Consider the following 21,662-nt stretch of genomic DNA (forward strand, 5'->3'; position numbering starts at 1 on the left):
TTAGTTTGCACTAGGAATGTGCGCTATTAAATTGGGAAATGTAGATGGACATGCACCAAATTGCTGTGCATCATGCACTTCAGGAAATGCAATTTAACCTCTTGAACCCTCAGGTGCCCCAGTTGTTGGAGGCACTGGCAAAAATAGTGTGAAATAATGCACTAATCACGAAAGAATAAAATAATGTTGCACATCAAACTAAACAGCAGAACCTGGGCTACAAGACTATATAAACCTTTTTTACTTGCCCCAAACACAACTCAAATAACAACTAAATGATCTACGACATATCAAACTCCGTACAGCTCCGCTGTGTCAACCCACTCACCATATTTCCGGCACTACCACTACAACATTTAATGCAGAACACACGATTGACACCTCAAATGAAAGCAGAGACTCCACAGATTTCAATGATATATGCCAAAGCAGTCTACACCAAAATATCAGAGAGATAGAGGCCAAAGAATCACAAAAACAGAAATCACTTTTTCAGACTATAGCTGTAATATATATTTTTTGTAAAAATAAAAAAAAACAGAATTCCTTTACTATGACACCAAATTATTCAAATAGACCTTGTGGTTGCAGAGATTTACCCATTTTATTATGGGTATGCAATTTTCAAGCAGAAACCTAAAAAATAGGCTCAGTGTTCAGAGGGTTAAATCATCAAAATAAGGCCTTAAGTTTGTCACACAAATAACATTAACAGTGCTCACATGGGTACAGGCAACACTCTGGGTCCTTTTCTATGTTATCAGGCTCACAATACAAGTGTTAAATGCTGTTGTGACTGACATTGTTAGTCACAATGTTATCTTTCCCTTTTATCCGCAGGTATCGCACGTACAGAAGGCCCAGGTATAAGGTCGCCTACAAAATGGTGACAGAAATGGAGTGGAAATGTTGCCATGGTTATTCTGGAGAAGACTGCCAAGATGGGCCAAGAGGATCCACAGACCACGGAGGTCGACCTCGTGTCACAACAACTGGGTATAACAATGGCGGCGGACAGAGTGGAGAAGGTAGATTGTTTAAAAGCTCCCTGAAAGGCAAACCACACTTACTCTGGAAATAGTTTTATGTTTTCATTTGGTATTTCAATTTTTAATGAATAGTTTTCTGTTTGACATGGTTTTGTTGGCTTGGACCATCTGCGCATTGTGTTGTTTTTGATATCCAATTCATACGCGCTTGAGTTTTATTTTACAGAAGCAACAATGGGTTATGGAGAAAATTGATACATTTGCATTATGTATGTGTATATATATATATTTTGTTTCCTATTTACAGTCCTTGGCTTTTGCCTGTAGCATCTTAACAAATGATATATATATATATATATATATATATATATATATATATATATTTTTTTTTTTTTTTTTTTTTTCAATTTTACATCTTCTTTTCCCCTTCTTTTTTGACTTCAGGTGACTCAGAGAAGATCAGACAGCTTGAGGACACAATCCGTGGCCTGACCAAAGACCTCCACAACATGCAGACCACCATTCATGGCATAAATCAGAGGCTGTATGTAAATGCTGTTTTTGCTTAATAATTCACACAAGTTTTTGACAAAACAGTTTTTTTATCAAGATATATTGATATTTTTTTAGGGTGAGAAGACATACGAAAGGAAATCTTCAAAAAACCTAATGTGATGCTACATAAACAAACTGCATGTGTATAATCTTGCATTGTCTCCAAGCATCCACTGGAAAATACTTTAGTTTGTACTTGAATACTTGTTTTTGTCTAATCCATCATGTACTTCTTTAATATCTAAAAAACATCCTAAACTTAAAGAGACCTTTATCCTTGTTCTGTGTAGACCTGGACTGAATGGGGCCATTGTCCCTGCTGATTCAGCTCAGCCACACATGAAGGAAACCATCAACAGCATCCAGACTAAGCTGGACCAGCTCTACAACAGGACACAAGTAAACTTTATCTCTGGGCATGTCTTGTATGTAATGTAACCATAATTCAGAGATAGACCATTTTACCATGATTGGACTTTGTCTTCTTCAGCTCCATGACCAGACCCTGCTTACCATCAACAACCACCTTGTGAATGGAGTGGGAAATGAGCTGGACGGAGCGGCCAGAGGAGGGGGAAACCAGCTGAATACTCTGAAGGAAGAGATACTGACGGAGCTGGAGAGAAGGGTGTCTTTGTCCTGCTCCTCCTGCCAGGTAAGGCTTAGTATGGACAAATCAGAGCTGCAGGCCTCAGGGGCAGACATTGCTCTCCTTTGTTCCTGGTATTTACTGATGTCATGATGTGTTATTTCTAGTCATAGTTTGCTCAGCCATAAAATGTATTAACTTTGCTTCACATAGATTTCTGTCAGTGATTTCCGCTGCCTGAAGCTCAGACAAATATTAGCCACCTGCAGACTGTTATAAATGAAAAATGCATTCCTCTATAAACCGCTGCATCATTGAAGAATAAGAAATGGGACGCATGTATCCTGTGGTCAAACCACTATGACTGAGCTTTTTTAAAGGATTGGAAGGTTAGGACTGAACGAAAATCCAGCAATTTTTGTTAATCTTACACCCTTGAGGAATTGCAAATGACTCTTTTACTCAGTGTCTTTGTCATGTTTTCCTTTTTAACCTGACTTTCAGTATCTAGAAATACAGGTGTATCTCAAAATATCATTATATCACATGTGTTAAGTGAAATTTTCATAAATTCCAGATCAATTTCACATAAAAAGTAAAAATATTTTAAGCCTTTTTTTGTAATACTCTTGGTGATTATGGCTTACAGTGTGAAAATCAAAAAATCCAGTATTTCAAAAACTAAAATGTTACATAAAACAAAAAAGGATTTATAATGTAGAAATGCTGACCATCTGCCAAGTATATAATTTCTGCACTCAGTTCTTGGGGCAGGTTCTTTTTGCACAAATTATTGCATCAGTATGGAGTGGCATGGAGGCAATCAGTCTGTGGCACTGCAGAGGTGTTACAGATGGTGAGGACCTACACATACCTGGGGCTACAGTTGGAAAAAAGGCTGTACAGGACAGCAAACACAGACATTCTCCACAGGAAGCAACTCTGGATGAGTATCAAAATCTGGTACCGCCATAGTATTGGTACCAACACGTCTAATACCCGTTGTGTCGAATTGCAAGACAGATTTTGGTGCTTCATTTCATAACCCCAGCGCGATCCCGCCACTCCAAAGGAATGGGACGAAATATGTTATGTAAAGAAATGGCACCTGTTTCCTTTGCTTATATGCTCATTTGGCATCCTATTTTTGAATCATTTACAATACCACGGCAACTTTTATTTAACTCAAGACTTTAAAGATGATTTCTTCCTCTTAAAAGTATCAATTCAGGCACTGATGAGGCATTGGCACCCTTTAAATGTACTAATTTTGCACCGGCATGGGAAAAAACCCAATGATACCCAGCTTTAAAAAGGAGAGGGCCATCTGTACTTCCTTAAAAGGCCAGGGTCCTTCAACATCTTTAAAAAGCTGTTATAGATGTTTTACTAGTCTGTGGGGGCCAGCAGCATGAGGAGGGATGTGAAGCTGCAGGACAGGCTGGCAAGGAAGGCTATCTCTGTGAGATGGGGTGGGAGATAGTCTATCTTGCGACTGTGGCAGAGAGAAGCACCCTCAACAAACTGCTCTGCATCTTAGACAACCCCCACCACCCCCTGCAAGGTACCTTCACAAGCAGGGAAGTGTGTTACATATTTAGAAACTGTTTTTGCAATCCTGCTCCATGGACATAACCTTGCAAAGCTGATGTATTGGCCAGATTCCATGTCTGTCATCAGGCTGATCCATCTTGCAAAGCTGCAATCTTAGGTCTTGTACACACGTAGCCAGGTATCTGGGAAACCGCATATATTTTTATACGTTTAGGCCTGTCATCCACACGAAACCGCAGTTTTACGTCACTAAAAATGATCTTTTCTGAAAACTCCGGCCAAAGTGGAGATTTTGGAAAACTCCGGTTTTGTGGTTACATGTGTACGCCGGGAAATGAAGTTTTTGGTTCTCAAACGTCACAGCTTGCGTCGTGTTTGAATCTGGCGGAAGAGACAGAATGACAGAAGTTTATTCTGATTGGCTGGCATGGGTTTCACATCTGAAAAACACTGCCATCTATGGGTTTGGCATACTTAGGGCAGCATTTAACGGCGGATTTGCCGGTTACATGTGGACGAGTTTATTTTTGTAAACAATCAGATGTGGACAAAAGTGTTTTTAAAAACAAATGAAGGGGGATATTCGTTTTAGAAAATACTCAGCTACGTGTGTACAAGACCTTAAATGACTATTCCCAGTTTGAGAATGGACCTGACCAATAAGCATCATTTAAGGAGAATGAGGTGGTAGCTCTGGGCAATCCAAGCATTTAGATTGTATGTAGCTTTAGCAGCAGTTATTTTAAATCTGAACAACATTTTCTTTATTGAAAGAGGAGCAAGGAACTGCACTCAAAGGTTTTCTTGGTGGATGAGATGTGTTTGCTCTTCTCTCAACCAGCCTCGCCATTAGTTTGATCCACCAACAAGCTCCCCTGTTCATAAAAATACCACAGCACCAGCCTGCTAAGCTCATGTTACTTACCTGAGCTGTGTATGTCTACTGCCTCATTTTATCTTGTTGCTCTTGTTGACAACATTTGTCCAGTTACCCTCCAAGAATTTTTTTAAAAGCCCTGCACTTCTGAAACACTTTGTATAAGAGGGTTTCCAAATGGATGAGAAATACAGGTGCATCTAAAAAAATAAGAATATCATGTAGAGATTCATTTTTTCCTGTCATTTACTTCAGAAAACATGTAAAAAACATGTAAAGAACAAGATCAATACATTTAACCATTCTTGTTCTGCCTGTCTCTTTTTAGGCGGGTGTGGAGGACCTGAGGCGCCAGCAGCAAGAGGACCGGGAGCGTATCCAAGCCCTGGAGAAGCTGGTTGGCTCACTGGACCAGCACCTGAGACAAAGTCTGGACATCTCCCGCAGAGAGACAGAACGCTCTCAGGCCTGTTGTAACACCGTCACTGAGCTAGAGAAGAGGATGTCTGACGTAGAAGTCCGTGTCACAACCACAGCAAGTAAATGTGACACCATTAAAGGACGCCTGGATAAAGAGCTAGCTGGGACAGGTGGAGGAAAGGGAAGAGTGACGGAGGACAGGCTGAATGGCAGACTGAGAGAACTGGAAAAGAGATTGAATAGTACTGTGAGAAAAGCAGAGCAGAGGTGTACTAACACTGGGAATAACGTGAAGGACAGTGTCCAGAGAGACGTCACGCAGCTCCGTAACATGGTCGTCAGCAGGCTGGACGACCACAGCTTCAAGATTGGTAAGCTAGAGCTGGACGTGGCTGTTCTTGGAGACACAGTCACTGATCACAGCAGGAGGTTAGGTCAGCTAGAAAACATTACAACCTTCCTGGACAGAAGGCTAACATCAACCACAAATATGTGCAATGAGACGTGTGGACCTAACGGAAAAGGCAAAAAGACTGATGAAACTGTGAAAACCTTACAGTGGAGAGTTGTAGCCAATGAAGAGGAGATTCAAAAGTTTAACACAAGATTAAAAGATTTGTCCGTTACCGGAGACTCACTGCTTGACAGAGTGATCGACTTATCAAATGATGTTAAAAAGATAAAGGATCTAACAGGAGAAGATGGTGAGAATTTCAACAGGATCGTCACAGATGTCGAAACATTGGGCCGTGATTTAGAGGACTGTTACATCTGCAGCAGTATAGAAGACGAGTTACGTTTACTCACCAACTCCACCAACACCCGCCTTAACAAATGCCAGACAGAACTAACAGATCTGCGGAGAAAGGTGGACTCAGGAGAATCTGTTTGCTCTCAAGTATGCTCCAACCTTCAGGAGGAGGTAGGACGACTCAGAGAGGAGGTGGAGGAATGTACCGGGCAGTGTAAAATCAACATAGATGATCTGAAGAATCGTCTAGATGGTCATGGCGTCCATACTGGGAGGTTAGGAGGGGACCTGAAGTCCATCCAAGGAGAGCTGGCTGGGTTTTTCATTAAATTTAACTCCATCAACGATACCATAAAGGGCCTGGGGAGGACTGTACAGAGGCATGGAAACACAATAACTGACTTGACCAACACTAAGGACAACATCCTCTCTGAGGTAAGGTGATCTGCTGATTATAAGGATAGTGTGACGGCCACTAATTGGCAGTTTAAAAATGTCTAGTCTAATTGAGCCGTAAATGTTGCACACTCAAAGTTTTATCACTGGGTTGGAGGGCTGGAGCCTATCCCAGCTGTCACTGGGCAAAAGGCAGGGTACACCCTGGACTAGTCCCTAGTCAATCGCAGGGCTGACATATAAAAACAGACAACCAGGCATGCTCATATTCACACCTACAGCCAATTTTAGAGTGATCAAAATCACCTAATGAGCCAGAGTACCTGGAGAGAACCCACACAAAGGCCCTGACCAGGAAGCGAAACCAGGGACCTGCATGTTATGAGGCAACAGCGCTAACCCCATACATGCATGTTAAAGACAATTATGTTAATTTACAGATACAGTATGCAGACTTTCAGGACTGAAATGTCTATGATATTTTGAACTTTGACCATTGCTACTTTATATACATTTTATTGGCATCTTACAGTGTCTTCGATATTTCCTAAAATTTTTAAAGACAGATAAATTATTAATTTTTTATAATTGAAATGATGTGTGTTTTATGGAGGCTGCCATGGATTGGGATTCCAATCACCCAAATTCACTTCTGTAACACTGATGCCCCCACACTTCGCATTTCTAGTGACTTGAGACCAGCACTGCTCAGCCCAGCCACCTCCACAGCCTCCTTCTCAATACTACCTCTTGTTTTGAACTGAGGACTCTGTTCAATAAAAATGGCACACCATAAGGCATGTTTACTCAACAGAAAACCAACATCTTGGTTTCATTCCTAAACTTCTTAGAAGGAGAGAGAAAAGCACTTAAAGTGGTACCAGGATGCTCATGTGCTCTAGCGCAGCCTCCAGGGCACATGAGCATCCTGGGACTGCTTCCAGCGTGAACACAGAAGTGCCTTTTTAAAAAAATTTCTGCCTTGTTATGAGATTTTTATAACCTGACATCCAGATGGATTTGTTTCATGTATCCATCTGGAAAACCACTCATACACAGCGTTTGGGAAAGGGCAGAGGCTTTAAAAATAAAAATTGGAGGGTGATTGGATGAACGTTCTGTCTGTCAAATCTTTATGATCCAATCAGAGTAACAAAACACATGACATAGCCACTAACAAGCTGTGCCTGCACCCTACCGAAAGAGTAAACTCCCTAGAGACCAAACTGCATAACACGAACCATGGCGACTGTAGACATGTCAGTACACGACTTTTGTCGTTTTTGAAAAGAAAACAACTCACTGTAGTTTTTTGTTCTTCATTTAATGAAGAAATGTCATCAAGTTCCGATAAAACCGGAGCTTTAGCAGCATCCACGCACACTAATCTCTTCCACCATAATTGCACGACTCCGCCGCATCCGAAAGCGCTGCCCCTCGACGCTGATTGTTCCTGTCACTTTCTAACCGAACCCAAACTGTTCAGATGGGAGCTTTGCAAGATGGATTTGCCAGTGAGAAACATGGAAACGCTCATATCCATCTGCTTTGCAAGATTAACATTTTTATGAATAAAAAAAAACATTGGCTTTCCTTTCAGTACATGCACCTTATGGTGTGAAGTTTTTATTGAACACAGTCATCAGTTCAAAACAAGAAGTAAACAGCAGATCTGGGCAGTTCTGGTCTGTACTTGTCATGTTGGGTTTCTGTTTTGGGTGAGAGCTCCCTGGTGGTGGAATTTTACATACTGTTCATTTGACAAAGTTGAAAACTCTTAACCAGCAGGATTCCTTTTAAAAGGTGGATAGCTAACTACACAAGGTGACAGGCTAAACTATAGTGTGGTCAAGGTCAGCTCAGTGAAATGACTTTAGATTGTATACAATCAAGTGATTGTAATGATGCGAGAAAGTCATACTGGGGACAGGAAGTGACGAACACCAGCTAGCAATGAATTGTAATGGAAGTAAGTTTACTATGTTTTAGCTCTAGCTGGAGCTGCACGCTGTAGCTATTTGAAAATTCAGCGTGATTTCTAGACTTTACAGAAGCCACAGGTTAACAAATATCCTGACTTGAAGGAAATCAGTATGACAAATGGCTTAGTCCTGCAGACCTCATGCTACACATCAAGCCAGATGAAGGGAGACAGGAGTGTCGAGGAGTCTCATACAGAGCTAAAAGGCTAGCTCAGCCTCTTTTGCTGATTTTTTTCGGTTTTGTCACAAACATGCTTTTAATGGAAATGTTGACTTACTGTTCAGCAACAAAGCTTGCTGGGAAAGGGACTGAGTAATGATGAGTTGTTCACAAACGAGCCAGTTCTCTGAGTCGGCTCTTTCATATGAACCACAGGAGCTGGTTCCCATTTCAGAGCCAGTTTCCTGTTTTCTTTTATTAAATACACATGTAAAAGCGCAAATGGGTACCAAATGACAAGCCAAATGAAAGGTTCTTATTACTGAGCTGAGCCACATCTAGTCTCGTTCTCTTATGAAGGACAGATTTCCAAATTTATCAAGGCTGAATGGACAGGATTTGGAAACAAAAGCAAGTTCAGGGTTTATTATGCTGAATTGTGCAAAACTGAACTGAACCAAACCTGACTGCTTCAGGAAGTGAAAATCCCATTTATTTTCTCCATAGTGGATTTGATTATGAGCAATATGACCCGAAATAGCCAAGTTTGACTTACCACAAGCCACCTGAGTGTAAAACGATGATATATGCTCTCCTCTACAGAAGTTTGTAAAATATTAACCTCTTTTTAAGGAAAAGCATTGTTTATTCTCAATCTCTGCCAAGAATACTACAGTACCCACAATCCTAGAGTGTGACAGCAGCTCTCTGATTGGTGAAGTCTTCAGTAACCACTGAAAATGTAAACTCTATCATAAAGACAAGCACGGATAAAAGGTACAGTGATGGTTTTCAGGTAGCTGTTTAGCCGTGTTTATATATTAATGTTATTGTTAAAAGGATTTTACTTTTCGGGGAGGTTGAACGGCAAATTTTGCCTCTGAGCCAGCGCCCCTGAAAAAGTGGGCTGGGCACTGTTGAACTGTATTGGGTGAATTTAAATAAAACAGATATGACAGTTGGAATAAAAGCCTTTTATAACTTCTACTTACAAGATCATCTCAGCTATCAGGTCTGTTTGAAATGTATAGTCATCTTGTCTTTCCCCCAAATTACAGAAAAGTATCTATAGTGGTAAAAAGGATGAGGATTGTTGAAATGTATTGATAAAACTATCAGTTTCAATTTGAAACTTTTGATCCTTATTTCTTATTACACTGTACATCATGATTTCATTCCTTGATCAACCATCACTATAGTCCCTATTCTAAAATGCTTTCTTTTTTAATTGTGGCTTTTGCTTAAACATTTTTTACCATTGTGGCTCCTGAGTAGAGGAAGGTTTACCATGACTAACCAGAAACACTGCACTATGATATGTTAGACTCCCCATCTAAACTACACAGAAGATCAAACTATCATTGTAAAAACATTAATGTTAATTTTGCTCATGATGCGTTTGTTGCTCCAGTAAACTGTACATACTAAAACAAAACTTTTCTTCAATGACTTCCAAACAGCTTCAGCGTCAATCAAACATTCCTTCTAGTTATCTTGCCAACCGTCTTTTGACATAATATTATTATAGTTGTAAAAATATTTGAGCCTATTACAAACCCTGAGTTCTTGACAGACATGGTTTAGATTATACACTTACATATTTGTGTGTGTTTAAGATACTATATAAAAACAAATCAGAGCAAAGGTGGAGAAGAATATTTGTTCTTGAGGAAGTCTTCCAAAATACACACATTAACAAGTGTCTACATTCTCTACAAGGTGGACAATTTGCAGAAAGAGCTGACCGACCATGTGGATGACTCCAAGACAAGGTTTGGCAACCTGGGCAAAGAGATCCGAGAAATAAGGAGCAACTTTGTGACAGAGATTGGAGAGTGCCGGCGCTCCAGTGACGGCCTGGACCAAAGACTCACCAAGCTGGAGGGAGTGTGTGACCGCTTTGACTCTTTCTCAGACAGCCTGGTGAAGATCAGGGAGGGCCTGAACAGACACGTGTCTGGGCTGTGGAACTGTGTTAATGGACTCAATGTCACGGTGACGTCTCACGGAGATATTATTGATGATATCCAGAACATCCAGCTGGAGAAAGTCCACTCAGACATACACAGACTGAACTCTTCACTATTGGACTTAGCTGAGGAGTTCCACGATTTCGTTCAGCAGGACTTCATGGGTGAGTCTCGGCGTACAGAGGGCATGGGATTTAACTTTAGGATAAGAGATAGCTCTCAGTGTGAGGGAGGCAAGGTCAGGATGAAGGAAAAATAGGCCAAAGAAGGAATCCTGGCTGCATTTCTGAGAAGCACTCACTTAAAGAGCCTATTAAGTCTGTATAAAGGAGTTAAAGTAAACATGAGGGTGAAAGGCGGATCACAAAGCACACCAGATTAAATGTTTTGGCTTTCTGGGCTTACTGATCAGGCTTTTTTTAGAATCTCCCAAGTGAACCCTTTACTGGTAAAGAGGATTTTCAGGAGTGTTTTTCACAGCTGTGATGTCTCTTTTTTTGGATCAAGGTCCACCTGGTCCTGCGGGACCCCGTGGAGAGAGAGGAGAACGTGGGCCCCAAGGAGTTGTAGGTCCTCAAGGGAGAGTGGGACCTCCTGGCAGAGAGGGGAAGCAGGGGATCGTTGGTCCTCCAGGTAAAAGATGAGACATTTACCCTATGATCTGTTGGATTAATTTTAGTTTAATCACTATCCACCTTATTCCTGAGGTCTCTACTGTAGATATGATTACCGGGAACTTCAAGTTATATACTAGAGGTAGATAAAATAAATTTCTATCTTTGGCTAACCACCAACAAGCTCTATTTTCTGAATTGTTCGAGCTCTGGTACCTGTTCTCCTTATGGTTGTACAATGAAGCTAAATGTTTTTCTTGAACAGCTTTATGCATGCTGTTCCCTGTTTGACTGGATTTGATCCTGCCAGAATGAATCTTGACGTTAAGTTATATCATGTTTTTAACACAGAGTATATAAATTCTGCCACTAGGGGGCACTCAATCAAGACACCAAATTATAATAGGTAGAAACCAGCGCTGCTCAGCTCTGCCTGTCTCTGCTGTCTACTTCTGGTTTTGAACTGAGGACTGTTTAACAAAACCAACAGTCTATCAGGTGTATCTACTACACTGTAAACCAATGTTTTGGTTTCATGGATGAATTTCACATACTGAAGGGGGAAAAAAAGTGCAAATGAGACTGTTTGCAGCATGAACTGGACTATTTTTAACAGCATTTCTACCTTTTTAAGTTCATCCATGAATCCAAAACAGTGGTTTATTGTTCAGTATATATACCCTATGGAGTGTCATGCTCAATCAGTGGAGTCTTTGATAAAAATCAAGAATAAATTTGCAGAGGTTGGTGCAGTGTCAGCTGGGCTGGTCTCTACTCAACCTTAAAATGCCTAATGGGGCATTACTGTTGGGGGGTGGAGTTCTGTGTTGTGGGGGTGAGCTTGGTTGACTGAATTTGCAGCTAATGGCAGAGAATAATCATGAGATTTTACATGTGTTTACAGCGTCCTGTAGCAGGTCAGACTACGTTATGTAGCGGTCTTTCATGCAGCATCCAATGGTTTCATGTCAACATTAACAAAGTCCTGTCTGTAATGTTTGATCCACCATGACAGCCAAATTGACAGAACACGTCCTGCTACATTTATAGAATTTAAAATGTATTGAAAACTGGAAATATTTAAGATAATGTAAGAGTTGAACCAAAAAATACATTTAAAGAGGGAGTTATTTGTGGAATAATGAGATTGTCAGAGCATCCACAAACTAAAGCTGGTGATGATACTTTTCTTATTATCTATGCTAATATTAATGTTGAGCTTTAAGTCAGCTTGCTTAGAGAAAACCATGAACCATGTTAACCATGTCTATTTTTTTCTGCAGACTCTTCATTTACTTTAAAGTGTGACAATACAGTGTTAGCCAGTAACTAACAGTATGGCAAATCACACTGAATCTAAAATCCAAGCATTGTGGTGTGGGATAATAAGGCTGTGACAGTTTTTTTAGAGATCTTTATTTAAAAAACACGTTTCAAACAAATTTAATTGCAGTTCAGAATGCTTTACAGGAGAGTGCAAAAGTGACTGACATAAAGTTATAATGGTTAAAGGGTTTAGAGACCAGTGTACACCAACATTTATTTAATAAAATGATCAAAACGATGGAAAGAGAATTAAAATAAAAAGTGAGAGATAAAACGCAAAGCAATAAAGGAAATAATAAATAAATAAGAAACAATACAGTTAGTAAAAGATAATAAATCAATGATAAAAGATTAAAAATCTGAAGTCATTAAAAGTCTTTAAATTGGAAAACTGCTACTAATTCTCATAAAATTATAAAGAACTACTTAAATATAAATGAATAAATACGTTTTTAGCTTGCTTTTTCAACTCACAATCCCCTAAGACCCTCTTGCAGGCTCTGTCACGGCTTATTGAAGAATTACCAAACTTTTTAATTCTGCTTGTAGAACAGCCAAGAAAGAAGAACTAGAGGATCTAAGGGGCAGTCTTGGTTCATAGACTTAAACCATCCCTTGAACTTGTCTTGAGCAAAGGCCATGTAGTGATAACTAAAAAAGAATTTTAAGATCAATATGGAAACTAACAGTGTAAGGACTTTGTAATGGATGCATTACAATTGTCTGGCCTGTTAGTGATAGAAGCGTGCATTAATCTATCTGTTAAGTGTCTGCTTTATAGTATATAAAATTGTGTCTCACCTCTAACAGAATGCCAGCCAACTTGTTACTATGTAAATACTGATAGAGAGCTAATAAAGTTAGCTAAATATGCTTGTGTACATTATAAGAGGCCATTTCTTCCTTTTTGTCCTCCATAGCAGAAGGCAGCTGAATAATCATACCATCCTATTTGAGATGTAACAGATGATCCCCGCATAGTTTTGATCTCTGAATCACTAATAATCAGGATTGGTGTCACATTACTTTGGAAAAATGCTGGTTTGACTGAAATCACCAGAAGTCAGAACCAGAATTCACACAAAGTATCATGAGGGCTCAGAATAAGGTGGATAACTTTACCTGCCTAGCGCAATCTGTTAAATATTTAACTCTTGAAACTCTAGGTTTCTCCTATAAAAAAGTTTGAAATTTAGCTTTTTTTGAAGTGGAGAAACAGAAGTGTGGTGCTGAGCAAAACGTATAACTTTGGTAGTACGAGTCAACACAACACATTTCAATTAGGGATGTTCATGCAGAACTATCTCCTCTTTGTAAAGCAAGCTAAAAGCTCTGCTGAGTGAGGAAAGTGAAAGAACATCAAAAAATATTTCTGTCAGACACTCCTGATACCTGGTTATCTCCTTTTTTGTTGTTCCTCTTTACCTTAACCTGAACAGCAGAGAGGAAAATAATAAACCAGGATGATTTGGTTGCTGAGGCTCGCTCACATCAAACGCTGTAGGACCATTATTACTCTCTGTGCATCTGCTCGTATTGTGCTGATGATAAATACAGGATTTTACATTTGGATGATTATTTTTATCTATTGTTATTTCACAGGTCTCAGGGGGGAGCAAGGTATGTGCTGTTCTTATTCTACAGTAATCAAAGTATTAATTGTTGTGACTTCTGCTCCGTACTAACTTGTTCACTGTACCTCTCTATTGTGGTCAGGTCCTGCAGGGTCTGATGCCCACGTGCCGCGCCTTTCTTTCTCTGCTGCACTGACTCGTCCCATGAGAAGCGCAGGGACGATAGTGTTCAACAACGTCTTTGTCAATGAAAATAATGTCTACAATCCGAAAACAGGTGAGTCTATGTAAGATATTACTTTCAGAGATGGATTTTTTTGGCCTTTATGCCTTAATCAAAATAGGATAGTGAATAGAGTCTTAAACTTGGGAGATAGAGAGTGAGGAATGACACACTGGAAAGGTGCTGATATTTGCTCAGACATAACCACTGTACAATAAATTGAAGAAACCATAAATGAACATGACAATCAAACTCTTTCTCAGAACAGAACAAGCACTTGACAGAGGTTGACTCGGCTCGCTTTCATTCTAAACCTGAAGATATTTGTTTGCAGTGAGAATACAACCAGCACAAAAAACTGGTTGTCCCGTCACTCTCCAGTAGCTTTTACTGTAAAAAACAGTAGCTGTGGTCAAAGGGCGACTTTGAATTACAAACAATGGTAAAGTAATAATTATCATTTTTGATCAAATAGGGCACTAGTTAGCAGAAGAATAACAACAGGCTAATGTTACTCATCATGTTTTCACATGAGCCTCACATGACAACATACACTGTTCAACATTTTGTTTTGTTGTCATGAAAGTGTACAGAGCAATTTTTACTGATACACAGAGGTAAAGCTAGGCTGCAATGTAAGAATGGCCTGCCATTGGTGTCTACATGGCTGCAGACCTTTCATCTAAGATGTATATCTCAGCAGGGACGTGCTGTAATTTGCCAACACAACATACTAGTATTTCCAGTTTATCTATTTCGTTTAAATTTAACTGTAATCATAAACAAAGTCCGGCAGTTACATTCATGAAATCACCACATTGCAAACATTACAGACTAAGAACTGTTTCATAAATTCAAAAGAGAAAAATGTCAGAGGTCTATTTCAGGACAAAGTTTTTTATAGATTCATTTTTGAACTAGTTACAGGAACAGTGGCTTGCTTTGGCTTTATTAGCCATAGCTAAAGCTAATATAGCTACATAATTAATGTTACGACATAAGCCAGTATAGCTAAATTAGCTTTTGCAATGTAAGCTTTAGCACAAAAGCTTTAGCAAATGTAGTTAAAGTAAACTTAGCTACTTAGATAACGTATCTATGTACTTTACATAGCTGCATTGTGAACTTAGCTTTAGCTACACTAGCTACGTTGCTCTGTTATCTGTAGTTAACTTATCTTTTGCAGCTTGAGCTTAAGCAAACATGGCTAAAGCTAACTTAGCTTTGTAGATAATGTAGCTTACAAAGCTACTTTTTGAGCATAGCTTTAGCTATGTAGCTACATTATCTACGTATCTAATTAGCTAACAGAGCTATGTGAGCCACACTTCCTATATTAGATTGTTTTCATGGAGACATGTTTTTTCCCTGTAAGTAGACTGTTTACTCAGCTTTTTACATGTTTTATCATGGTCTTGCAGGTCAGGTTTGAGTCTTTTAATTCTGACTATACTAACCCTTACCTTAACTCTTATTTTAACCCAAAGTAGAAGTTTAACCTGATTTTATTTTGAAAGTTTATGAGTGTATTTCTGTTCTGAGATATATGGCGTCTCAGATGAATGGTCTGCAGTCAGACTGTAATGGTTTGCTTTGGCCCACTTTAGGATATTGGAATATGGAAACAACAATTAAAAAATCGTCTGATTTATAACGGTGCAAACACTTAGATTTAAGCATGTTTTAAAGTATTGCCTGACCTTTTGTATCAGTGTTGTTTCCATACATTGAAATTGTACAGTTATCCAACAGGTGATATTAAATGGCTTTCCAGTTTTCAAAATATCTCACAATTTTAAGCCTCTTTTTCCCATGTCTGCTCTCTAGGTTATTTCACAGCTCCAGTGAGTGGAAAGTACTTTTTCAGTGGCATCCTTACAGGCCATAAAAACATGAAGATAGAGGCAGTGCTGTCCAAGTCCAACACAGGTGTGGCCAGAGTAGACTCAGCTGGATATCAGCCCGAAGGTCTGGAGAAACCCATGGCAGAGACGAAGCACATCCCCGGAGCTGTGGCAGTCTTCAACATCATACTGCCCATGGAGGCAGGAGACACCGTCTGCATCGACCTCGTCACGGGCAAACTGGCCTACTCCTCCGAACCGTTGACCGTCTTCAGCGGGATGCTGCTGTATAAGACGGTCTGATTTGAACAAGTGTTATGATCAGTCTCTCTCAATGAAACTTTGGCACAGAGCGTCGCATTTGTCTGCTGAACTGTTTGAGACAGATCACACTGGCTGGAAAGTCAAAGAGACTGAAATTACTGGACCAGATTCATGCAGTGTGGAGAGATGTGTTTTGTATTCTACTTTATGTGCTGATAAGAAAGGGAAAAAAGTTCCTTTTCATCTACAATCGTTTGTGTGACACACAGCTTTAAAGAGAGCAGTTTCTACAAAAAGCCATTCTCTTTTTCATGTTTTGCTCAGAGAAAGCCTCTGCAGGGTAATCTTATTATTATTCTATATATCACGCTGTGCCATAGACTTGAACTCTTGACTGATTACACCAGATTGCCTTCAGCTCTCTCCTGCCAACAAAGGAAATTCTGTCAGAAGATAAAAGATGTGGGTTTCTTATTTTTTCTGCTATCAACACACATCATATCGCATGTCTGCACTCACATTTCTGTTCCTGGCAAGATTTGATTTCTTCATGCTCATTGTTTCTCTTAGACCACAAGCATATTCCCAGAAACATAATGCTGAATGCCAATTGTTTGGAAAAAATTAGAGATGTAGGTGGAGGGGGTCACGGTCCAAACCACTATTCTTAAGAAGGAAATGCACAAATGAAGTCAGTGACTGTTCAGCTAGGCAACCATAGGAATTTATAAATCATATGTCAGCAAAATAATGAGACCATTTTAGGCCATCAGCTCTGCCCAGAAACAAAGGGCAGGCTGGAGGAAGGGGATTTCTTTCTCCGCCCTAATAAGGGACATCTAAACATCGAGGAAGATCAAGTACTTGAGGCCATAATCTGTCACTATCAGTCCATCTTATGGGGGAGTCATTATGTAAGGCTAGAAAAATAACATAGCTACACTTCCATTTTTTATTTTATACCACCCCCTTTTTAAATGAAGACACAGCTGCATTCAGTAGTTATATTAAGCTGTCTCTTAAAGTGTGCATGATGTCAAGCTTGTACATATTATTAAATGGATTTTAAAAGGAACATTGCACATTTATCTGCAGAGACAATACAGCTAATGATAAACATAATATATTCTACTTACATATTGAGGAACTAATTCATTAAAATATCTTCAAATGAAGCTTTTTTTTCTTACAATGCAAAAATATTTCCCTCTGTATAAGGTGTGAAACTGTATTTTAATGTATTTTTATGTATTGTATAACCTTGAAGGAATGTAAATATTTTTGTGATACCACTTCACCTTGTCAGGTACTGTATATGTTTTGTATGATTTTCCACAAGTATGCCTCGAATACAGAAACCAAGTTTTACACAGCTGCTGTCAGCAGTCTCAGTTTTACCTGTTCCCTTTATAGAGCAAGAACAACCCCTGTTTCCAAAAAGTCGGGACAAAATGGTGACTAAAGACAGGATTAACAGTGATTTTTAAACTATTGATTTTACTAATATTCAATTTAACACATCACAAAGATATTTAATGCTCAGACTTACAGGGTTTTTTTAAGGAAATATACACATGTTCTGAGTTTGATGCCTGCAACATATTCCAGAAAAGTTGGGATAGAAACATGTTTACCACTTTGATATATCAAGTTTACAACACTGTAAGCATGGGGACGGAAGACACTGATTGTTGAAATATTAAAAGTTAAAATCTTTTCCATTCTGGCTTAATGTACATCTTAAAGGAGCAGCGTGTAAGACTTATCTTAGTAGCATTTAGTGGAAAAACTATGGTAAAAAATTGAACATTGCATATATAAAAAGGCCCATCCAAGTTAGTGTTTGATTATCTGAATGTACAGTGCTTCACAAATTTACTAGACCACCTGTCATATTTGTCTCAGAGACCATCCAGCATCATGAAGTGCTTTAATGGGGACTCTTTCATTTTCAGTGAGCTCTCCATGTTTTACTATTTTGAACAGGAATGAGGAATTTCAAACTGAATTCACCTTTTTATACCTAAATTTGAGCCGGCTCACTGGGCTTCTCTGAGAAGTCAGAAATTAATCAAGCATAACATTCAACCACTAAAAATAACATTTTCTGTTGAGGAATGCAAATAAATAACTATAATTTGACATATTAATCAAGAAATATTAATGTGCTTTACTATTTTTTCAGTTTTTTGTAAATCAGGAAATTTGAAAATTCATGGATAACAATAATAATGATATTTTAGCATTAAAAATATCATTTGGGTTAAAGAGCTTCTACATATTGGTGTATTAGCCATTGCAGAAACATAAAAAATGATTTTGGTAATTACCAATGCTGTTAATTTAGGGCAGCTGTGGCATCAACCTTACTTTGGTTAGGGTTAGGGTGGTCCAATAAATTTGTTAAGCACTGTATAAAAAATGTTTTTTTTTTTTTTTTTTAATTTACTCAGAATAAGGCTTTTATTCATACATAGGGAGGGTCCCCTCCATGGACTCAGCCATATTGGATTTCCATATCTTGCATGCTTCTGTAGTACCACAGAAGGGACCAAATAACAGGAACCCATTTTTTTATGTGACTGGTTGCTATGATTATCACCAGAGGTGAGCATCGCAAACTCGAATCTGCCAGTCAGATGTTGCTAATATTCCCCATTTTCACAAACTGCACCTCTAAGTTGCTCAACTCGTTTTATGTCCCTCATAAGATAGCATAAATCTTCAATCCGAGACGGGTCTCGACTGCAAACTAGCCAGTCTAGTATCTAGTTTTTCACTGCGAAGCCATGCTGTTGTAACTTGCGCTGTAACAAATATGAGAGCCCAACATAAAATAGTTTGGTAACAAGTTTCACAGCTCTTTTGAGTTGATGGGTCCAACTTAATTCTTCAAGGAGCTGGGTAGTTGACAGAAAATGCTCATAGCTAAAATCTCAAGTTTTGTTTTTATTTTTTATTTATTTATTTTTTAACAGAAATCTGTTTCCCAGCTGGCTCAGTTAAAGTATTTACACCAACTATATCCCTTGGTACATACATTACATAATTTAAAAACTTAATATAATGATTTATATCAACTAGTTAAGCTAACAAAAGTGCACTTAATACTTAATAATTTGATCACTCAACATTAACTAACTTGGGTTTTTTACAGTGTGTGCAGAGTGTGGTTTGACATTGTTTAGGTGACATAAGCAGGGACATCCCTTAACAAGATGTCTGTTTCTGCAAAACCTGAATGTATCTTTCAGTATTAATGGTGCCTTCACAGATGTGCTAGTAACCCATGACACTGGCACTAATACACCCCCATACCATCAAAATTGCTGATGTTAAAACTATGGTCAGTTTATCTTAGATTGGCTCAGGCCCAGAGAGGTCAATGGCACTTTTGGATGTTCTTGACATATGACATTGGCTTTGCATGCCAGTGTCTAACATTTGTAGATGCACCAACATGCTGTGTTAGCTGACAATATTTTTGTAAGAGTTCCCAAGCCCACGTTGTAATATCCATCACAAAATGATGCCTGTTTTTAAGGCAGCATTGCCTAAAAGATTAAAGGTCATGGGTATTAAATGTTGATTTTTGCCTTTACAAGCAAAGATTTCTCAAGATTCTCAGATTTTTGTCATGATATTATGGACTACAGATGGTGAATTCTCTAAATTCCTTGCAACGCATGCCAAAACAAAGGAGAACCTTGCTCTATCACTGATTGTGAATGACTGAACAGTAGTCAGTAGTCCTTTCTTTATTCTTATTCATGGTACAATCAGCATTTACCAGTTAACCTGCTTACCTGTGGAATGTTCCAGGTGAGCTTTTCCCAGTGTTTTCTTGACCCTGTCTCAACTTTTTTGGAACATGTCGAAGGCATTAAATTCAGAATGAATGTGTATTTCAATAACATACAATAATGTTGATCAGTTTTGATAGTAAGTATCCTGTCCTTTTGCTAAATTCAATAACATTATTGGTCACATTTTATATAATCTCACAACTTTTTTGGAATAGGGGTTGTATTTTATCCACTGTCTAGCTCGTTTTTGGACCTCATATATTTAAACTGGCACTTTTTGGCTTTCACAAATACACACAGCTGGATGTACTTTTATTTCTGGCTCATACTTTCGACCCTCCTGGGTCTGTCTTGTATCATCTTTGGGATAATTTTAATTGCAAACTTCAAGTAGGTGCTTGAGAAGCTATTTGTTATGCAGCGCTGCAGTGACACCTTGTGTTCAGCATGATTGGGCCTATTTGCCTGGCTGTGATGTCTCAGCTGAACAACCTGGAGACTGTAAGGAAATCCACTGAAGGAAAGAGTGCTTCCTGTCTTTGTGCATTCAGGCTATTACTTATCAACAGAGATTACGGGAGTCTTTTTAAGCCCCTCTGCTCTCAATAGCTGTCACTCACACAGACAAAGTCTTCTCCAGGACTATGTAAGATGATCCATGCAGTGGCGGTCAAGGGCAAAGAAGTGGTAATTCTATCTAGGGTATTTAAGATGTAAGGATACATGGTGGGCATGTAAAGTAGGCTACTGGGTTTATACTGATAAGAAGCTGATTATCTGAGCAGCAGTCTATGAGGGCCAGCGGGTCTAAATTATGTATAGATAATGAATGACCTAGTGCTGGATTTGAATGAATAACACAATGAAAATTTACAACTAAATGTTGGGGAAAAGTGAGAAGTGGTAAGTGATTATTTTCACATGTGTTCAATTTAATCCAAACAGAGAAAATGTGTCACATATGGTGCTGTGAAAAAAAGCATTCTCCCCCGTTATTAACCACGTTTTTATAAAAGCTAATTTCACTAGCCACACCCAGACCTGATGACTACCAGACCTGTTTGTATTTAAGAAATCTCTTAAATAGAACCTGTCTGAAAGATTACAAAGTCATCGACATCAGTCTGGAAAGAGTTAAGGTTTAGGGAGCCATTATCCACAAATGGAGAAAACTTGAAACTGTGGTGAACATTACCAGGAGGAGCCAGCCTACCAAAATTGCTGGCTACTCCTGGGAAAGTTCGCTTTATCTTTGATAGTTTAAGCTAAATCTAACATAACTATGCTAGCTACATAATAAAAGTTACTGCATAAGCCAATGTAGCTAAGTTAGCTTTTGCAGTGTGAGCTTTATCAAGCAAAACTAAAGCTAATGTAGCTACATAGATAACATAGCTTCGTAGCTTACATAGCTGCTTTGTTAGCTTAGCTTTAGCTATATTGGCTACATAGCTACATTAGCCACATAGCTCAGTTATCTATGGTTTAGTTAGCCTTAGCAGCTTAGGCTTAAGCATTGTGGGCTGTAGCATACATAACTACAGCTAAGTTAGCCATGTAGATAACATGGCTTTGTAGCTTACATAGATGCTTTGTGAGCTTAGTTGAACTCAGAAGCTTCACAAGCTACTAGGCTTCGTTATCTACGTAGCTTACGTAGTTAACAGAGATACGTAAGCTATGCTTGCTGGGTTAGAATGTTTTCAAGGAGAATGAGCTTTTTTCCTGTTAGCAGACTGCTTATACGGCTTTATTTAACGTTTTGTAA

At 38.9% G+C, this 21,662-nt stretch overlaps 1 protein-coding gene across 1 annotated transcript in view; it reads left to right on the top strand.

Moving 5' to 3' along the window:
* emilin1a (elastin microfibril interfacer 1a) overlaps nt 1–17,460 on the top strand; it is a 52,458-nt gene extending 34,998 nt beyond the window's left edge. Inside the window, exons 3-12 of the mRNA XM_041805816.1 lie at nt 841–1,028; nt 1,434–1,533; nt 1,835–1,943; nt 2,035–2,199; nt 4,893–6,170; nt 9,993–10,407; nt 10,751–10,876; nt 13,786–13,803; nt 13,900–14,034; nt 15,808–17,460. Of these exons, the coding sequence (XP_041661750.1) occupies nt 841–1,028; nt 1,434–1,533; nt 1,835–1,943; nt 2,035–2,199; nt 4,893–6,170; nt 9,993–10,407; nt 10,751–10,876; nt 13,786–13,803; nt 13,900–14,034; nt 15,808–16,127 (2,854 nt within the window). The 3' untranslated portion in view covers nt 16,128–17,460. The remainder of the gene's footprint in view (nt 1–840; nt 1,029–1,433; nt 1,534–1,834; nt 1,944–2,034; nt 2,200–4,892; nt 6,171–9,992; nt 10,408–10,750; nt 10,877–13,785; nt 13,804–13,899; nt 14,035–15,807) is intronic.
* The last annotated feature ends 4,202 nt before the right edge of the window (nt 17,461–21,662 follow it).

Source organism: Cheilinus undulatus, linkage group 14, assembly GCF_018320785.1.
Source record: "Cheilinus undulatus linkage group 14, ASM1832078v1, whole genome shotgun sequence".
Lineage (NCBI taxonomy): Eukaryota > Metazoa > Chordata > Actinopteri > Labriformes > Labridae > Cheilinus > Cheilinus undulatus.